The 21,740-nt window shown below is 40.5% G+C and overlaps 1 protein-coding gene and 1 pseudogene across 1 annotated transcript; both read right to left on the bottom strand.

The window, feature by feature from the left end:
• Positions 1-3: 3 nt before the first annotated feature.
• LOC109940566 (uncharacterized) lies at positions 4-13,431 on the bottom strand. The gene is made up of 5 exons (XM_020540127.2): positions 12,945-13,431; positions 2,311-2,469; positions 546-819; positions 356-449; positions 4-217 (listed from the first exon to the last, which is right to left on the bottom strand). The coding sequence occupies exons 2-5, from the start codon at positions 2,452-2,454 to the stop codon at positions 4-6; spliced, it is 726 nt and encodes a 241-aa protein (XP_020395716.2). The 5' UTR covers positions 2,455-2,469; positions 12,945-13,431.
• Positions 12,164-12,985, bottom strand: LOC118472319 (ATP-dependent DNA helicase PIF1-like; annotated as a pseudogene).
• Positions 13,432-21,740: the final 8,309 nt, after the last annotated feature.

Raw genomic sequence — 21,740 nt, 5'->3', positions numbered from 1 at the left:
GACTTACATTACATGTAGATTATGTGTTATCATATTTGTTGGAATAAATAATTCAAATGTTTTTTTTGAAAAGCTTGGATCATAACCTTTGAATCGTTTAGCAAGAAATCCAACAAGCAGTATGACAATAGGCTGGTTGATGCTTTGATTGTAAACATCACTGATAGAAAAGTTTGATGCTTGATTTCCCCAAAGAGTAATTTTTAGAGACATGTCACTGAAGAAATAAGAACAATATAGCTAGTATGAATACACAATCTGATGTAAGGATTAGTTGTGTAAAGATTTTGTAGTACTTGTCATGCATTTTATATGGCAAGATTGTAGCAGTAATACATAAAGGAGAATTTTATACCTTGCATTCTTGATGTAGATGTCTCTGATGATGGTTGAGTTGTTGTAGCCAATTAGATGTGGAGGATCAATTTGTGTCAACATTCCAAGGACATCTATATTATTGGAGAAGTAAATTATTCATTTGTAAATGATGTGTATATCCTTGTAACCTAAGTGAGTGTACTATAATTTATCAAAATGTTTCTTACCAATCAAGTAAGTTCTATTGTCAATGTTATCTTCGATGTTTTCAAAGGATGTGAGCTTGTAGATATATCTTGGAAACATTTGTGGTGGATCTTTGACTACTTTGGCTTGAGTGTACAGAGTGAATTGTATCATGAAGTTATTGTCAACAGGTTTGAAATAGTTTCTGGAAGGCGTGACCCGAAAGCGTTTGAGCTCATATACTTTTTCAATTTCTATCAGTGAGCCTTTGTCAACTGCCAGAGCCGCTGCAATCTCAGCGTGGATGGACGTACCCTGTCATCATAGTAAGATAATAAGTATAGATGACATGACATTGTATGTCAAGTAAGTATTGTGGCTACTTATCTTGAAACACATCGAATTTAATTTTATATAAAATCAATGAGAAAGTGGCCAAAATCTAGGGAGAAGACTATGAGAGATGTAAGTGACATCATATGTATGAATAATAATATGAGGTTTTATCTGAAGTGATTTGGTACTCAAATTCTATAGTGAACCCAAATTACATGTAGAAGATAATACTAGGGATCGTGCTAGCTAATAGTTACTACAAAATTGGCTGTTAGGATATATACTTGATGGTAAAATAAAGATACAAAGTCAATGAGAGGAACTACTTGTGGTACCGGTACTGAAAGCAAACTGAAGCGTGCAAATCAAGTACTAGGGGTGCGCACCAAGTGCTAACATATTACTGTAAAAACAGCCATTGAAGTACATGGTATATGGTATGCAGTTCTCATTTTTTTAAAAAAATACAATTGGGTTGAAGGATATAATATGCCCTGCAGATATACACAATCTATGTCAACCTTATAAACAAGACTATGGTATGCTTGTATTTCCCAACTGGTTGGTTTATATTCTGCAAAACTCCCAAAATTTGAATAGAAAGTTTATTGCTCTCCAAGTTAGTTTTGATTCAAGACATCATTTTTGTGTTGATACAATAATTTTAAACAAAAGCTACTGTATGATGTGGATTGTCTTATAGATCAACTAATCTAGAATAGGATTTTCTGTAGTGATTTAAGTTGATGCTGAGCATGCACTTTGGGGATCAGGGATCTGTAGAGCGGCCAAACGCCCAACATTTGTTTCAGTCATTTTTTCACCAATAGAAATAGGATCTAGTTCCTGCATGCAGGATATAGATTGGGTGCTTAGGGAAGGGATAAATTTCAGTTTATTAAGCAAGGCAAATATCTTTGCTGGCCTTCCCACATATGCTGTTGTCTATATTGTCAAGATAAACATATGTAATTAACTGGTTCTGAAGAAGACGACGAAGTAATAAAACGATGATAATGTTGTTCTAAGTTTAAAAACATTATTGTATAAAACAACATGTAAATGTTCTTTGAAGCGGCTCTGGTAGTTGACAAAGGCGGGTCATGATAATGTTGTTCTAAGTTTAAAAATATTTGATCTAACTATTTATTCAATCATTCAAAAGAAAGCCTAAATGCATAAAGAAATTTATTCAATCTTTTAATTTATTAAAAAATGTTCTGAATAAACAACATGTAAATGTTCTCCACGAGGATAACATGTTGTTTAGGTGTATAAGCTGTAGTTTACGTGCAAATGCTCTGAATACTGGCAACAATATGGAAAACATATAGAAGAATTATATTGTTTTCATGTAGTTATCTTTAAAACAGATTATTTAGTTTAGTATACACACTCGTCAGCTAGCATTAGTATATGTGCAAATGGCTTGAATAATGGAAGTAACTTTGGAAACACTTAGTATAGTACCTGTTCATCAGCTAGAACCAAATTAATGTGTTGCAGAGGGCCGTCATTTGTAGCACCTCGGAATTCCCATTTTCTGATCACACACACTCTTATGACAACATTGGTAGATTGAGGATGTAATTCTGCCACAGGTGTGAATAACATTGTTACTTGGTATATCTGCACATAGAGAAGTAGAATTGCTTAGCAAGTTATTGGCAATGTACAGTGACAGACACAAATTTGCACTGTATAAAGTGGATAATGAGATTGATAATGTGATAGTCGCCTAGAGGGGGGTGAATAGGGCGAAACTGAAATTTACAAATATAAACACAACTACAAGTCGGGTTAGCGTTAGTAATAAAGAAACGAGTCCGCGAGAGAGGGTGGAAAACAAATCGCAAGCAAATGAATGGTGTGACACGCGGATTTGTTTTGCCGAGGTTCGGTTCTTGCAAACCTACTCCCCGTCGAGGAGGCCACAAAGGCCGGGTCTCTTTCAACCCTTCCCTCTCTCAAACGATCCCACGGATCGAGTGAGCTTTCTCTTCTCAATCACTTGGAACACAAAGTTCCTACAAGGACCACCACAAGTTTGGTGTCTCTTGCCTTAATTACAAGTGAGTTGATCACAATGAAAGAATCAAGAACAAAGAAAGCAATCCAAGCGCAAGAGCTCGAAAGAACACAAGCAAATCACTCTCTCGAGTCACTATGGTGTTGTGTGGAATTTGGAGAGGATTTGATCTCTTTGGTGTGTCTAGAATTGAATGCTAGAGCTCTTGTAGTAGTTGGGAAGTGGAAAACTTGGATGCAATGAATGGTGGGGTGGTTGGGGTATTTATAGCCCCAACCACCAAAAGTGGCCGTTGGGAGGCTGCCTGTTCGATGGCGCACCGGACAGTCCGGTGCACACCGGACATGTCCGGTGCCCCCGCCACGTCATCACTGCCGTTGGATTCTGACCGTTGGAGCTCCTGACTTGTGGGCCCACCTGGATGTCCGGTGCACACCGGACATCTACTGTTCCTTGTCCGGTGCGCCAGTATGGACATGCCTGACTTCTGCGCGCGCAGAGCGCGCATTAATTTCGCTGCAGGTAGCCGTTGGCGCCGAATAGCCGTTGCTCCGGAGTTGCACCGGACAGTCCGGTGCACACCGGACAGTCCGGTGAATTATAGTGGACTAGCCGTTGGAGTTTCCCGAAGCTGGCGAGTTCCTGAGGCCGCTCCTCCTTGGCGCACCGGACACTGTCCGGTGTACACCGGACAGTCCGGTGAATTATAGCGCGAGTGCCTCTGGAAATTCCCGAAGGTGGCGAGTTCGAGTTGGAGTCCTCTGGTGCACCGGACATGTCCGGTGGTGCACCGGACACTGTCCGGTGGCACACCGGACAGTCCGGTGCGCCAGACCAGAGGTGCCTTCGGTTGGCCCTTTGCTCCTTTGTTGAATCCAAAACTTGATCTTTTTATTGGCTAAGTGTGAACCTTTTACACCTGTATAATCTATACACTTGGGCAAACTAGTTAGTCCAATAATTTGTGTTGGGCAATTCAACCACCAAAATTAATTAGGGACTAGGTGTAACCCTAATTCCCTTTCAATCTCCCCCTTTTTGGTGATTGATGCCAACACAAATCAAAGCAAATATAGAAGTGCATAATTGAACTAGTTTGCATAATGTAAGTGTAAAGGTTGCTTGAAATTGAGCCAATATAATTACTTACTAGATATGCATGGATTGTTTCTTACTTATATAATATTTTGGACCACGCTTGCACCACGAGTTTTGTTTTTGCAAACTCTTTTGTAAAACCTTTTCAAAGTTCTTTTGCAAATAGTCAAAGGTAAATAAATAAGATTTTGTCCCCCTGTTTCAAATGCTTCTCCTTTGACTAAACAAAACTCCCCCTAAATGAGATCCTCCTCTTAGTGTTCAAGAGGGTTTTGATATATCATTTTGAAATACTACTTTTCACCCCCTTTTGAACATAATATGAAAACCAATTGATAATATTCAACACTAAGTTTTTGAAATTGGTGGTGGGCGGTCCTTTTGCTTTGGGCTCATATTTTCTCCCCCTTTGGCATGAATCGCCAAAAACGGAATCATTAGAGCCCTCGAAGTGCTATCTTCCCCTTTGGTCATAAATAAATGAGTTAAGATTATACCAAAGACGAAGTCCGGTCCTTTTGCTTTGGGCTTTTACTTTCTCCCCAAAGACAAAGTCCTTTTCTTGGTGCTCATGCTTTCTCCCCCAAGAATGGAGAGAGACTTGGAGCGTCGGCGAGGGATGAGTTACGGAGTGGAAGCCTTTGTCTTCGCCGAAGACTCCAATTCCCTTTCAATATACCTATGACTTGGTTTGAAATAGACTTGAAAGCACATTAGTTATAGCATATAAAAGAGACATGATCAAAGGTATATAGAAGAGCAATGTGTGCAATTTAACAAAAGAAGTTCCTAGAATCAAGAATATTGAGCTCATGCCTAAGTTTGTTAAAAGATTGTTCATCAAGAGGCTTGGTAAAGATATCGGCTAATTGATCTTTAGTATTAATGTATGAAATCTCGATATCTCCCTTTTGTTGGTGATCCCTTAAAATGTGATACCGAATGGCTATGTGCTTAGTGCGGCTATGCTCGACGGGATTGTCGGCCATTTTGATTGCACTTTCATTATCACATAGCAAAGGGACTTTAGTTAATTTGTAACCGTAGTCCCGCAGGGTTTGCCTCATCCAAAGCAATTGCGCGCAACAATGGCCTGCGGCAATGTACTCGGCTTCGGCGGTGGAAAGAGCGACCGAATTTTGCTTCTTTGAAGCCCAAGACACCAAGGATCTCCCCAAGAACTGGCAAGTCCCCGATGTGCTCTTCCTATCGATTTTGCACCCCGCCCAATCGGCATCCGAATAACCAATCAAATCAAATGTGGATCCCCGAGGGTACCAAAGCCCAAACTTAGGAGTATAAGCCAAATATCTCAAGATTCGTTTCACGGCCGTAAGGTTAGCTTCCTTAGGGTCGGCTTGGAATCTTGCACACATGCATACGGAAAGCATAATATTCGGTCGAGATGCACATAAATAGAGTAAAGAACCTATCATCGACCGGTATACCTTTTGATCCACGGACTTACCTCCCGTGTCGAGGTCGAGATGCCCATTAGTTCCCATGGGTGTCTTGATGGGCTTGGCATCCTTCATCCCAAACTTGTTTAAAATGTCTTGAGTGTACTTTGTTTGGCTAATGAAGGTGCCCTCTTGGAGTTGCTTCACTTGAAATCCTAGAAAATACTTCAACTCCCCCATCATAGACATCTCGAACTTCTGTGTCATAATCCTACTAAACTCTTCACATGTAGACTCGTTAGTAGACCCAAATATAATATCATCAACATAAATTTGGCATACAAACAAGTCATTTTCAAGTGTTTTGGTAAAGAGTGTAGGATCAGCCTTTCCGACTTTGAAGCCATTAGCAATAAGGAAATCTCTAAGGCATTCATACCATGCTCTTGGGGCTTGCTTGAGCCCATAAAGCGCCTTAGAGAGCTTATAGACATGGTTAGGGTACTCACTGTCTTCAAAGCCGGGAGGTTGCTCAACATAGACCTCTTCCTTGATTGGTCCATTGAGGAAGGCACTTTTCACGTCCATTTGATAAAGCTTAAAGCCATGGTAAGTAGCATAGGCTAATAATATGCGAATTGACTCAAGCCTAGCTACGGGTGCATAGGTTTCACCGAAATCTAAACCTTCGACTTGAGAGTTTGGCCACAAGTCGAGCTTTGTTCCTTGTCACCACACCATGCTCATCTTGCTTGTTGCGGAAGACCCATTTGGTTCCTACAACATTTTGGTTAGGACGTGAAACTAAATGCCATACCTCATTCCTAGTGAAGTTGTTGAGCTCCTCTTGCATCGCCACCACCCAATCCGAATCTTGGAGTGCTTCCTCTACCCTGTGTGGCTCAATAGAGGAAACAAAAGAGTAATGCTCACAGAAATGTGCAACACGAGATCTAGTGGTTACCCCCTTATGAATGTCGCCGAGGATGGTGTCGACGGGGTGATCTCGTTGGATTGCTTGGTGGACTCTTGGGTGTGGTGGCCTTTGCTCTTCATCCTCCTTATCTTGATCATTTGCAAATCCCCCTTGATCTATGCCGTCATCTTGAGGTGGCTCATTTGATTGATCTTCTTTTTCATCAACTTGAGCCTCATCCTCATTTTGAGTTGGTGGAGATGCTTGCATGGAGGAGGATGGTTGATCTTGTGCATGTGGAGGCTCTTCGGATTCCTTGGGACACACATCCCCAATGGACATGTTCCTTAGCGCGATGCACGGAGCCTCTTCAATACCTATCTCATCAAGATCAACTTGCTCTACTTGAGAGCCGTTAGTCTCATCAAACACAACGTCACAAGAAACTTCAACAAGTCCTGAGGACTTGTTAAAGACTCTATATGCCCTTGTGTTTGAATCATATCCTAGTAAAAAGCCTTCTACAGTCTTAGGAGCAAATTTAGATTTTCTACCTCTTTTAACAAGAATAAAGCATTTGCTACCAAAGACTCTAAAATATGAAATGTTGGGCTTTTTACCGGTTAGGAGTTCATAAGATGTCTTCTTGAGGATTCGGTGTAGATATAACCGGTTGATGGCGTAGCAGGCAGTGTTGACCGCTTCGGCCCAAAACCGATCCGAAGTCTTGTACTCATCAAGCATGGTCCTTGCCATGTCCAAAAGAGTTCTATTCTTCCTCTCCACTACACCATTTTGTTGTGGGGTGTAGGGAGAAGAGAACTCATGCTTGATGCCCTCCTCCTCAAGGAAGCCTTCGATTTGAGAGTTCTTGAACTCCGTCCCGTTGTCGCTTCTAATTTTCTTGATCCTTAAGCCGAACTCATTTTGAGCCCGTCTCAAGAATCCCTTTAGGGTCTCTTGGGTTTGTGATTTATCCTGCAAAAAGAACACCCAAGTGAAGCGAGAATAATCATCCACAATTACAAGACAATACTTACTCCCGCCGATGCTTATGTAAGCTATCGGGCCGAATAGGTCCATGTGGAGTAGCTCAAGCGGCCTGTCGGTCGTCATGATGTTTTTGTGTGGATGATGGGCTCCAACTTGCTTTCCTGCCTGGCATGCGCTACAAATCCTGTCTTTCTCAAAATGAACATTTGTTAATCCTAAAATGTGTTCTCCCTTTAGAAGCTTGTGAAGATTCTTCATCCCAACATGGGCTAGTCGGCGGTGCCAGAGCCAACCCATGTTAGTCTTAGCAATTAAGCATGTGTCGAGTTCAGCTCTATCAAAATCTACTAAGTATAGCTGACCCTCTAACACACCCTTAAATGCTATTGAATCATCACTTCTTCTAAAGACAGTGACACCTATATCAGTGAAAAGACAGTTGTAGCCCATTTTGCATAATTGAGATACAGAAAGCAAATTGTAATCTAATGAATCAACAAGAAAAACATTTGAAATGGAGTGGTCAGGTGAAATAGCAATTTTACCCAAACCTTTGACTAATCCTTGATTTCCATCCCCGAATGTGATAGCTCGTTGGGGATCTTTGTTTTTCTCGTAGGAGGAGAACATCTTCTTCTCCCCTGTCATGTGGTTTGTGCACCCGCTGTCGAGTATCCAACTTGAGCCCCCGGATGCATAAACCTGCAAAACAAGTTTAGTTCTTGACTTTAGGTACCCAAATGGTTTTGGGTCCTTTGGCATTAGACACAAGAACTTTGGGTACCCAAACACAAGTCTTTGACCCCTTGTGCTTGCCCCCAACATATTTGGCAACTACTTTGCCGGATTTGTTAGTCAATACATAAGATGCATCAAAGGTCTTAAATGAAATGCTATGTTCATTTGATGCATTAGGAGTTTTCTTTCTAGGCAACTTAGCACAGATTGGTTGCCTAGAGCTAGATGTCTCACCCTTATAAATGAACGCATGATTAGGGCCAGAGTGAGACTTCCTAGAATGAATTCTCCTAATTTTGCTCTCAGGATAACCGGCAGGGTACAAAATGTAACCCTCGTTATCCTGAGGCATGGGAGCCTTGCCCTTAACAAAGTTAGACAATTTCTTAGGAGGGGCATTAAGTTTGACATTGTCTCCCCTTTGGAAGCCAATGCCATCCTTGATGCCAGGGCGTCTCCCATTATAGAGCATACTTCTAGCAAATTTAATTTTTTCATTTTCTAAGTTATGCTCGGCAATTTTAGCATCTAATTTTGCTATATGATCATTTTGTTGTTTAATTAAAGCCATATGATCATGAATAGCATTGATATCAACATCTCTACATCTAGTACAAATAGTGACATGCTCAATGGTAGATGTAGAGGGTTTGCAAGATTTTAATTCTACAACCTTAGCATGCAAGATATCATTCTTAGTTCTAAGGTCAGAAATGGTAGCATTGCAAACATCAAAATCTTTAGCCTTAGCAAGTAAATTTTCATTCTCAGTTCTAAGGCTAGCAAGAGAAATGTTCAATTCTTCAATCCTAGCAAGCAAATCATCATTATTATCTCTAGGGTTGGGAATTGAAACATTGCAAACATGAGAATCAACCTTAGCTAACAAATTAGCATTTTCATTTCTAAGGTTGTTTTTTGTTTCATGGCAAGTGCTTAGCTCACTAGATAATTTTTGACATTTCTCAATTTCTAGAGCATAAGCATTTTTAACCTTAACATGCTTCTTATTTTCTTTAATAAGGAAGTCCTCTTGAGTGTCCAAAAGGTCATCCTTTTCATGAATAGCACTAATCAATTCATTAAGTTTCTCCTTTTGTTGCATGTTGAGGTTGGCAAAAAGAGTACGCAAATTATCTTCCTCATCACTAGCATTATCATCACTAGAGGATTCATATTTAGTGGAGGATTTAGATTTAACCTTCTTTTTGCCGTCCTTTGCCATGAGACACTTGTGGCCGACGTTTGGGAAGAGGAGTCCTTTGGTGACGGCGATGTTGGCGGCGTCCTCGTCGTCAGAGGAGTCGCTTGAGCTTTCGTCGGAGTCCCACTCCCGACAAACATGGGCATCACCGCCCTTCTTCTTGTAGTACCTCTTCTTCTCCTTTCTTCTCCCCTTCTTGTCGTCGCCCCTGTCACTGTCACTTGATAATGGACATTTAGCTATGAAGTGACTGGGCTTACCACACTTGTAGCAAACCTTCTTGGAGCGGGACTTGTAGTCATTCCCTCTCCTTTGCTTGAGGATTTGGCGGAAGCTCTTGATGACGAGCGCCATTTCCTCATTGTCGAGCTTGGAGGCGTCTATTGGTTGTCGAGTTGGTGTAGCCTCCTCCTTCTTCTCCTCCGTCGCCTTGAATGCGATGGGTTGAGCTTCGGATGTAGATGGATTATCAAGCTCGTTGATCTTCCTCGAGCCTTCGATCATGCACTCAAAACTTACAAAATGCCCGATTACTTCCTCGGGGGTCATTTTAGTATATCTAGGATTACCACGAATTAATTGAACTTGAGTAGGGTTAAGGAAAATAAGAGATCTTAGAATAACCTTAACCACCTCATGGTCATCCCACTTTACGCTCCCGAGGTTGCGCACTTGGTTCACCAAGGTCTTGAGCCGGTTGTACATGTGTTGTGGCTCCTCCCCTTTGCGAAGCCGGAACCGACCGAGCTCCCCCTCGATCGTTTCCCGCTTTGTGATCTTTGTGAGCTCATCTCCCTCGTGCGCGGTTTTGAGCACATCCCAAACCTCCTTGGCGCTCTTCAACCCTTGAACCTTGTTATACTCCTCTCTACTTAAAGAGGCGAGGAGTATCGTTGTTGCTTGAGAGTTGAAGTGCTCGATTTGGGCCACCTCATCCTCATCATAATCTTTATCCCCTACGGATGGTACCTGTGCACCAAACTCAACGACATCCCATATACTTTTGTGGAGTGAGGTTAGATGAAATCGCATTAAATCACTCCACCTAGCATAATCTTCACCATCAAAAGTTGGTGGTTTGCCTAATGGGACGGAAAGTAGAGGTGCATGTTTAGAAATGCGAGAATAGTGTAGGGGGATCTTACTAAACTTCTTACGCTCTTGGCGTTTAGAAGTTACGGAGGGCGCATCGGAGCCGGAGGTCGATGTTGATGAAGTGTCGGTCTCGTAGTAGACCACTTTCCTCATCCTCTTTTGCTTGTCCCCACTCCGATGCGGCTTGTGGGAAGAAGATTTTTCCTTCTTCTCTTTGTGGTGAGAAGAAGATTTCTTCTCCTTCCCTTTGTTGGAGGAGCTCTTCTTCTTCTCCCTCCTTTTGGTGCGGGACTCTTCCGATGAAGTGCTCCCATGGCTTGTAGTGGGCTTTTCGCCGGTCTCCATCTCCTTCTTGGCGTGATCTCCCGACATCACTTCGAGCGGTTAGGCTCTAATGAAGCACCGTGCTCTGATACCAATTGATAGTCGCCTAGAGGGGGGGTGAATAGGGCGAAACTGAAATTTACAAATATAAACACAACTACAAGTCGGGTTAGCGTTAGTAATAAAGAAACGAGTCCGTGAGAGTGGGTGGAAAACAAATCGCAAGCAAATGAATGGTGTGACACGCGGATTTGTTTTGCCGAGGTTCGGTTCTTGCAAACCTACTCCCCGTCGAGGAGGCCACAAAGGCCGGGTCTCTTTCAACCCTTCCCTCTCTCAAACGATCCCACGGATCGAGTGAGCTTTCTCTTCTCAATCACTTGGAACACAAAGTTCCTACAAGGACCACCACAAGTTTGGTGTCTCTTGCCTTAATTACAAGTGAGTTGATCACAATGAAAGAATCAAGAACAAAGAAAGCAATCCAAGCGCAAGAGCTCGAAAGAACACAAGCAAATCACTCTCTCTAGTCACTATGGTGTTGTGTGGAATTTGGAGAGGATTTGATCTCTTTGGTGTGTCTAGAATTGAATGCTAGAGCTCTTGTAGTAGTTGGGAAGTGGAAAACTTGGATGCAATGAATGGTGGGGTGGTTGGGGTATTTATAGCCCCAACCACCAAAAGTGGCCGTTGGGAGGCTGCCTGTTCGATGGCGCACCGGACAGTCCGGTGCACACCGGACAGTCCGGTGCACACCGGACATGTCCGGTGCCCCCGCCACGTCATCACTGCCGTTGGATTCTGACCGTTGGAGCTCCTGACTTGTGGGCCCACCTGGATGTCCGGTGCACACCGGACATCTACTGTTCCTTGTCCGGTGCGCCAGTATGGGCGCGCCTGACTTCTGCGCGCGTAGAGCGCGCATTAATTTCGCTGCAGGTAGCCGTTGGCGCCGAATAGCCGTTGCTCCGGAGTTGCACCGGACAGTCCGGTGAATTATAGTGGACTAGCCGTTGGAGTTTCCCGAAGCTGGCGAGTTCCTGAGGCCGCTCCTCCTTGGCGCACCGGACACTGTCCGGTGTACACCGGACAGTCCGGTGAATTATAGCGCGAGTGCCTCTGGAAATTCCCGAAGGTGGCGAGTTCGAGTTGGAGTCCTCTGGTGCACCGGACATGTCCGGTGGTGCACCGGACACTGTCCGGTGGCACACCGGACAGTCCGGTGCGCCAGACCAGAGGTGCCTTCGGTTGGCCCTTTGCTCCTTTGTTGAATCCAAAACTTGATCTTTTTATTGGCTAAGTGTGAACCTTTTACACCTGTATAATCTATACACTTGGGCAAACTAGTTAGTCCAATAATTTGTGTTGGGCAATTCAACCACCAAAATTAATTAGGGACTAGGTGTAACCCTAATTCCCTTTCATAATGTATGTAGTACAAAGCATACCTGTCATGTATATAATGGTCTGTCTGCACATGGTTATATATACATACACATGATTGTAAACAAACTTTTGTGTGTGTATATATATATATATGACATTAGAAACACAGCTTGCTATTGGTCGGAGCTTTGCTCAGCAATACGTGCGAAAACCTCTTTGTACACTATGTTTCGGGTCTTAGAACTGCATTTTCCCGAGTCATCTTCAATAAGGATTGAAATACCTTTTTTAGATGTAACTCTTGATATGGCAACATAGAGTTGTCCATGTGTGAAAACAGGTTTTTTCAAGTATACACCAACATTTGAAAGTGTTTGCCCCTGACTTTTGTTAATTGTCAATGCGTAGCATACCTTTATAGGGTATTGACGTCTCTGAAGAACAAATGGCCATTTCGTATTCTTCAGTGTTAATGATATACGAGGAATAAGCACATTTTTTGACTTATGAATACCTGTCATAATTTGACCTTCAATCACTTTGTCACATAAGGAAGTTATGAGCAATCTTGTACCATTGCATAGACCTTCTGATTGGTTCAAATTTCTGAGAAGCATGACTGGTGTACCTTTTTTGAGAATTATTCGATGTTGTGGAAAGCTGTTTCCGTTCAATGTATTCAAAAATTCAACATGATATAAAAGATCATAGGATTCATGAGTGTTTGGTGCTTTGATTATCTTGTCACAACTTAGATACTCTCTTGCGTCCCAGGATTAAGAGAGACAATGTACTCATTTATTGAGTCAACTATATCATTTGTTGGAGTCAATATGGCACGACTTTTTAGATACTCAAGTCTCATATAATTTTCATTGAGTTTTTCATAAATTGTATGAACTATACAAGCGATTTTATCACCTTGAGGCATTAGGAGCAATTCTTGTGGAATCTCTATCCATGTTGGCTCGTCTTCACCTTCTTGTGATGTGGCGTCTATTTTGCCTTCTCCAACATCGAGCATCCACTTGCTAAATTGAGATAGTTCTTGTCGTTCTTCTTGTGACAATGATGGCATTAGAAGTCTCATATTCTGTGTAAGATGTAGGATGTGTACATGAGACCAAAGAGAAGAATTGATTATTGCTGAATTAACAATTTGTGAGCGGTTGCCTCCTTCAATCACAGGCAATGTTTGTCTAAGATCACCACCTAGAACAACAACCTTTCCACCAAAGGGTAAGTCCTTAGCTATAGGTGATGAAGATGCCAAGATATCACGGAAGGACCTGTCTAGAGCCTCAAAAGCAAATCTATGTGTCATTAGTGCTTCATCCCATATTATTAATGATGCAACTTGAACTAACTCGGAAAGCATCGTGCCACATTTGATGTCACATACCATTGTTTCTTCTAATTCACATGGAATTTTGAAACGAGAGTGTGTTGTTCGTCCTCCTGGTAGAAGTAAAGAGGCCACACCAGATGAAGCTACAGATAGAACTATTTGTTTGCGACTACGTAGGAATGTTATGATGCAATTCCATAAATATGTTTTCCCTGTACCGCCATAACCCGACACGAAATAGAAGCCTGCTTTGTTTGCCAAAATAGTTTCTGTAATAATCTTGAATGCGTGCAACTGGTCATTATTTAACCTTGATGTCATCATTTCAGACTCAGTTTGCATAATGGAAATGTCATATGATAGTTCATCGTCAATAAAGCGATTTGAATTCACTAAACAAGGTGAGTCAGATCTAGTTGGTAAATTGAAATCTTGTATTCGACTTCCTCTTCTGCTGAATAATGTAGTGAGTTCTTCTATCAACTGATTTTTTAGGGCGTCGTCACTCATTTGATAAGTTGGATGATTTAGTATTTGTCTCGCGTTGTACTGAATATCATCAGCCAGTAACGTCCATACTTTTTTCAAAGAAAGTAAATTCATCACCTACTTCACAAAAAAGAAGCATTGTGACAAATAGATCTCGAAGTTGACTGGACGTTGCCCACGAAGCGGCCTCATCAAAGGCATTATACCACTCTTGGTCATCCTCGAGGAGCCCATGAGCTCTACACGTTTCTTTGAAGCTGGGGTATAAAACATTATTGTATGTTCGCAACGATTCAAAATTCTGGGCTCCTTTTGCAACCATTAGAAGCATTCTAAGATAATATCTTTCCCCTGCAGATGGATGCACAAAGTGTATGCGGCCTATGTTACCGTGTCTATGTCTTAGTTCCCATGATCTTTTTTTCGTCCCACCTCCACTCGGATGGAAAATCAGGGTAAGTTAAAGACCTAGCACTTTCATGTAATTGGTTAGCAACAAACCACTCTGTTAACATTGTTCGGCGTAGAAATTCTTGTGACAAGATTTGTGACATGTTGGCGCTGGCATGATATGTAATGTAATTCTCATTAGGCAAATGAACTGGCAATCTAGTAACAGGAGGAAAGTGCCTATGGATTTCGTAACCAAGAATTCTCCAACATGAATCATATGGGCATATGAATCTAGCATCTAAGTATTCTTTGACCTCATTCCTTGTGTTTGTCTCCTCATCAATAGGAGTGTCTTGACCATCTAAAACTCGTTGTAGGTATAGTTTGCTCCGGTCCGGACCTTTTGTCACATACTTGAACAAATATTTGATGAATATGCTTTTGTTACACCATTCTACATTGATGTGTGCTTGATATTTCTTGAGCAATGTCAAGTTATATGGAACAATCCATCTGTTATCTAGTTTGATGTTAGACTTCATGACAAATCTATTATTTTTCGATCTTTTGTAGACAGCAAATCCATTTGTATCTACTACAGTATCATTTTGAAATTTTTTGGGATAGTGTTTTGAACATTGACCCTTTTTCATGCAAGGTGAGTTCTGATTATAAGATCCACATGGCCCATGAACCATATACTCCGCAATCAAAGAGTATCCTAAGGGATCAATGCCTGGATCTGGTATCTCAGCAGTGATAAAAGAGTCTATAAATTCAGTAGTTGGTTGCGCAGTGTTGGTGGAAACCCAGAAAATAATGTGTGCATGGGGCAATCCACGTTTCTGGAACTCTACTGTGTACAAAACTGCATAGGGCAAATAATAAGTTGAATCGAAAAAAGGATAAAATTTTCATAACTAAGGTGGCAGGTGCACTACAGTAACAATATATTAGTAGGGAAGATACTACTGGAACCATGTCTGACAATAAAGCAAACAACATTTTTCCATTGTAATTCTAGAATTAGCTATGAAAAATCTGTTGTGAATGTTTTGTAAGCCCACTATTTAGTATCTTATAAAAATAAGAGGGTGCATATCTTCAATTAACCGAAATAATAAACTTGTGGACAAGCAATATAAGCAATAATTTAACCAAAAATATGTTCTTTTTTGTAAGTACTAATTGTATGTAGCAACATATCTTTGTTGTTGTAAAAGAAATCTATGATGAGCTTTACGTGAATGTTCTATAAGTCTTTTTTTTAAAAGATGAGGATTTGTATGTTCAATCAATTTTAACAGTAAACTTGTGCACAAGCAATATAAGCAATAATTCCAGCCAAAAATAAGGGTGTACTGGAATATTATGTGTATGTGATTATTTACCGAAGGAGGAATATTATGTGTGGTGGTTGTACTGGAACAAAAAAGGCCATTTCACTACAACTAACAAGCTATAGTAGGAACTATGCAATATAAATTTCAAGCAAAGGAAAATTAAATGCCATAAGAACCAAGGAAGCAAAGGACAAAGATGTCAACAAATGTGCTCCGCAAAGCTAATCACAACAACTTTGTAAAAGAGATGTGCGAATGAGCAGCATGGGTGGTATTACACATACAGTTATGTCTGAATCCCAATTGAAAAAACACAATGCTATAGGAATGGTCCTTTTAAAACATATTACAAGGATGAAACCAATGTTTTTAGTACAACCAATAATCCAGTTGATGAGCAGTATGATCAATATTAGACAAACAATCATGCTGAATTTGATGAACACAATGTTAAGGGAATTAGCCTAAACATAAGGTACAAAACCGAAGCCAGTACTCATAGTATGATCAATAACATACTATCCAAAATTTTAAAAAATGAAGTTGTTATTTGTAGGTAATGTTTGTGGACACGTATGTGAAAAAAAGAAATAGAGGGATAAAAAACTTTTTAATCATGAAAACATGGCAGAACGGTATCCGCACCTGCTTTGCATGGACCAAATATATTACCGGATTTTATGTCTAGTAACAACTCCTCCAACTTCATGTGGAATATTCTTACTGCAATATCGGGTGCATCTGAAGTTTTTTGGCCAGAGTGATAAAGGCTTTCAACAATTTCAGGCCACTTTGCATTACATGTGAATGTTATGAAAAAATCTGGTGGCCCATGGACTCTACATATGGCTATGCTATCATGATAATTTTGAATCATATATCGTCTTCCACCGATATATGAAGCTGGAAGTACAATTGTTTTTCCCATTTCATCACCATTTATGCAACCTCTGCTAACAGCATCTGATATACCTTGCAAGTTTTCTATTCGCAATCTATCCTGGTTATGCAAAATGTATGAAGTCTATTCTCATCAATGCAGGCCCGAGCATCAACCTTAGCTTGGTTTGACAATGTCCCGTAGGACAGAAATGGATTTGGTTGGCCAGATTTGTAATGAAATTGATAGCAATAGTAGTCTTGCATGGTCATATGTGTTCTTGAATTTGTTTCCCTGGCCTCTAGACCACTATACACAACACCAACTTGGAATCCACGTTCGCCATATGGGAATAGAAGTGGATATTGAAGGGCCATATATGCTGGATGCAATGATGAAATGCGCCTCAATTCTGAATTCCTTGTCTCTATGATAATGTCTCTTTTAAAGGTATCAAGTGAGAAATCACCAATAACAAGCATGGCTAAATCATCAGTTGTTGGCATATTGTACTGCACAGGATCTCCCTCTCTAGCTCCAACAATTCTAATGATAAATTCTTTGTTTGTGTGTTCATTAAGTCTTTCTCTAGCAAGTCTAAACTTTTTAGCAAAGGGATTGTGCTCATCTAACATCTTTAGCAATTCATGAACAATTTCTGGTCGTATAGGAGAAGCAGGGGCATCAGTACTAGATAACGATTGTATTCGATTGTTAACCTCATGTGCCGTATCATACACGTAAAGCTGAAGAAACTTCGGAGGCTCATTAGTCATCGGTAGTAATGATCCTATTCGATGGTGCACCTGACCACATACCTTAAAAATGGGTGGACTGTGGCCATCATTCATTGATCTATCAACTTGAGCACCCATGGATGTAAATGCAAACAAGCAGTTGTATTGCCGAATATTTTGCATGAAGGCCTTAGATATCGAATCTCTATCAAATCGTGCTAACGATAGTAATGGCTCAGGTCTAGGACTATAAGGAGGAAGACAGACTTTGCCATTTTTACAACAATTGTTGTACACGATGGCGCGCGATCCACCTGATGATCTTATTCTTTCGTTATACCAGAAAAGAGCAGAGCAGTGACTACACTGGTATGATGGTGTTCCATAGTAGGATCGAGAATGGTATGAAGCTGCATTTTGGCGCACAATTTAGGAAAGATAGCGACATATAAATAGAGAATAATAACATTTTTTTATTCCCCACTTTTCACAAATTAGGAAAGATAGCGAAGTATACCTAGTAATGTAAACGTTTAATGGATTAGATATATATACGACTGTACCTTTGAGTGTTTTAACAAATTCTGGGTCAAAGTGACCACATTGCAATGTCGGAGCCTGCTGAGCAGATATGCGATTACCTAATACAATTTATTCTCTTTATCATCACTAGATAGTCATGGAAACCCTATTTAAAAATTATCTGGTAATGATGCTACCTGCGGATAATAACCTTCGTTCATTCAATAAATGCCTACGTATACGACGAGCTTCGCCAGGAGGTATAGCTGATGGGGCACAACATGCATTACTATGATCTGTTACATTTAATGTGCCATGAGCATATCACAATCCGTATGGTGGAAGGGAAAAAAGTCTATGGAAGAGTTCTAAGGCACTTACTCCTTTTTTTCTGCTATTTACATTAATATGCTCCATTTTGGATATCACGTTGTAATTATGATTGTAAAATTTTTATCGTAGCAGCATACGCTGCCTATGTTATCAATCTGCAATTTACTAAGATTATGTAAATTAACTATATGACTTAGACATATAATCAGATGTACATGTATCAAAACATGCAATGACACAATTACACGGAAATGTAGAACAACGGAAGGCAAGAGCTAATTACCTCTTCAGATGAACCGTAGATACGTGATATTGCTGCTACTAATGGGATTCAAAAAGGAGAAGGAACACTGATACAAAATATTGACAATACAATGTTAATATCAAGGTCCATGTGCAAGGAAAAAGAAATACAGAGCATATGTTGCATGCCGCATATGAATAAATTGTGATGAAATTAAATGTTGGACAGAGGAGCCTAATAAATAATCGTTGTATTCGATATATAAAAATATTTTATGAAACAAATATATATAATACGAAAGCATTAGTGGTTGGTCGGTGAGGAGTCAACAGTCAAGCATCATATGGGATGTTATGCCAAAAAAATAGGCACACCGAACAGGCCAGGCATACTCGAGGGAGTAAGTAAAAGGTTCAATAAAAACACGGCAGAAGATCTCTATGAGCTAATTTGGGAAACACATGATGCTAATACGCAAGTTGTCTTCATGCAGGAGTTATAAGAAGACATGCTGTTGTGTCTGAAATCGCTTGTCGATGGAGTTGTAATGCATATAAGAAGAGCGTTAGAGTCTAAATCGACCACACTATTTTTTGTTACAAAGTGCTGACAATAGAACCGAACATCTAAATGTGAAGTCCGTTCAATACTCAATGCACTGCATAAGAAGAGGATTCGAACCTAAATCCCCCCCACAAAAAAGATATTGTAGCATGATCTTATCTAAAGTGAAAGCATTAATTGCGAAGTAGATAAAGCTGACATTTAAGCGAAGCATAACATGTAGCCGACTAATGATACCTTAATAGAAACGGAATAATACAAGAGATAGTTACCTCGTCGTTGCAGTCCTTAAAAAGAGGTATTACTCAACGTGTTTCGAAAGGCAAGCTGCAATGAAAATGGGTATAGCGGAGTAACACATTAAACCATCAGAAAGATTTTTTTTATTTAATAGTGAAACCTAGAAGACTGACAAGATCACTACGTCACTCGTAGGCGCTTTGTAATGTACGAAAAAATTTCTTAGACTCTGAGAAAGCAAAACGTAAACCTTTGAGTATACAGTAACATCTGGAAAATTGTACAGGCGATAGACGCAAATTTATAAACGATTTGTGATGGAAGTCAATGATTGTTTAGCGAAAACTGAAACTCTAAAATAGAGATAGCGAATAAACTTTAAATCAAAGCGTGGCCGGTCATAAAAACAGGAACCCTAAAACGAAGGAGGCGTCAAAAAAAATGGCGGTGCGCGGCTGGTCAAAAAACAGGAACCCTAAAACGAAGGAGCCGTAAAAAAATGGCGATGAACCGGATCAGCAGCTATGTCTAGTGCACAACAGAGAAGGGAGCGTGGATGAGAAGTACCTGTAGGTCGTGGCGGCACAGGACGCTAGGACGAACAGGCGGCGGAGCGGGCGGTGCTGTCCATGTCGTCCAGGCAAAGGTTGAGCGCGGTGGACTGGTGGGCAAGAAACAATGAATACAGATGAAGTTTCTAGAGCCGTATGGAATGGGAAAAGGCACTAGAGCTCCGACGGCTTGTAGCACCTGGGCAGACAGGGATCGTAGATGAAAAATCGGACGGTGTATAAATAAAGACATAACGTGGATAGCCTAATCACACCCGTTTTGAACCGTGTTTGTAAATAAGGAAATAATGTAAACTGGTCTTATACACGTCCACATGCACACTATCGCACCCGCGGGTAAAATTTCAAATCCACACCCGAACCCGTCGGGTTTTAGGAGGGTTTCATATCACCCGTGGGTTTTTACTCATTTCATACTTATAAACAATAATTCAGCAACAAGCAATTAAGTAACAATAATAATTGAGTTATATATACGGATTTGAAGCTTTCTCACATTGAGCAGCAACACATCATTTAATGAATCTTTAGCCAAGTTACTTATTCAAAATAATTACTATTGTATCTTAATAATTTTTTGCACAATATAAATAATGAACCAAATTTCAGGTCGGGTGCGAGTCACCCGCCGGTTGAAATAGAAACCCACACCCACATCCGTGAAAACTTCAGGTAGGGTGTGAGTGCACCAGCGGGCTCAAGGTCTTCACTCTTACCCATCGGGTTTCGGGTCTACGAGTTAAATTGTCATCCATATCTGCTGTCGTAGACTTAGGTAGCGAAGTATCGATCTAAGGATGAGATTTTCTCAATCTATGTGACAGGCAAAATGCTCAGAAACTATATTATAGCCTACGAAACAAGTTTTTTCCCTATAGCCATTATATATTCCAAACATGGAACAGAGCCATCCCATTTTTAGAAACCGGAACATGGCCATTTCATCCAACTAGGCTCGAGAACCAAATACTACCTTAGTCTATCTATGTTCTAGGTACAAATTTTCCCCTCTCTAGCTTGGGGCTTGTAATCTTGCACATACCCTTCGTAAAGCTATCTTCAGTAGCTTATCCATCCTCATACCCATATTCAAAAACTCGACTCCGCGAACAGTACAGTCTATACTTTACAGTGGAAAACAATGTTTTGGGTTATATGAGTGAACTGCTGGATACAGTTTAAGTAACTCATTATCAACAAGAGAACATATGATATTACAGACTATATGGCCCAAACATCTATATAAAAATTCTTATGTGTTAGTCTTGTAATGTCATAATCTGATAGATATACTCTATGGCGCCAGGACTCATGCTCCCCGCTACCCTAGAATTCATTCCACGGGTACTTTTGGTACCCTAGTGTCATGGCTACGAAAATATCTATTGTCGTCCAAAATTTTTTAAATACAATTCGATAAAATCAATTAGTAATTCGATAATAATTGTAAACTTATAATATGATTAGAAATATATATACTAAATAACATAACAAATCTTAAATTTGAAGATTAAGTTGAAAGCATCCCGAAATTACAGTATATTCAGTTTAAATAATAAAATGTATATGCATGAAAGAAAGTGACTTCACTTTTTAGCTCATGCTTCTCAATCCTAGTACTTGCAAGTTCTCGTTTAACTCACTAAAGTTTTTTTAATAAAATAATTTAGTACTTGTAAATCGTACCATAAAATCCCTAAAATTGTATTAATGTGATATTATGATCCAAACACATCTGCACGCCCACACCTACTTCCACCACATGAAGAACGCCAGTCTTAGACCAACTTCAGTAGATTTGCTTCGGCATACCTTAAAAATGCCTCTCCATCCATCTATGGGTCTCATAGTCAACATAGTTCTGTCGACGGCCGCCCCTTTTCAGTAACCTTTCGACTGATGCACACATATTATCCCCAACTAGGCGATGGTTGCCGTGAGCACCACTGAGGCTAAGGCAACGATGTTTGCTTGCCAGACGAAAGAGACATTGGAGGAGGGAGATCTAAGGCGTGATCGATGGAGAAGTGCATGGCGAGATGGAGCACAATG

The sequence above is a fragment of the Zea mays genome, chromosome 6 (genome assembly GCF_902167145.1).
Source record: "Zea mays cultivar B73 chromosome 6, Zm-B73-REFERENCE-NAM-5.0, whole genome shotgun sequence".
NCBI classification, from domain to species: Eukaryota; Viridiplantae; Streptophyta; class Magnoliopsida; order Poales; family Poaceae; genus Zea; species Zea mays.
This window is presented reverse-complemented; position numbering and strand designations above follow the sequence as displayed.

Bases quoted from the DNA above. Each gene is read 5' to 3' on its own strand.
- LOC109940566 (XM_020540127.2), bottom strand. From the start codon at position 2,454: ATGTTATTCACACCTGTGGCAGAATTACATCCTCAATCTACCAATGTT. The intron at 450-545 runs GTAAGAAACATT...CCAATAATATAG, and splicing joins CAATAGAACTTACTTGATTG to ATGTCCTTGGAATGTTGACA. The intron at 218-355 runs GTATAAAATTCT...TTATTTCTTCAG, and splicing joins ATCTACATCAAGAATGCAAG to TGACATGTCTCTAAAAATTA.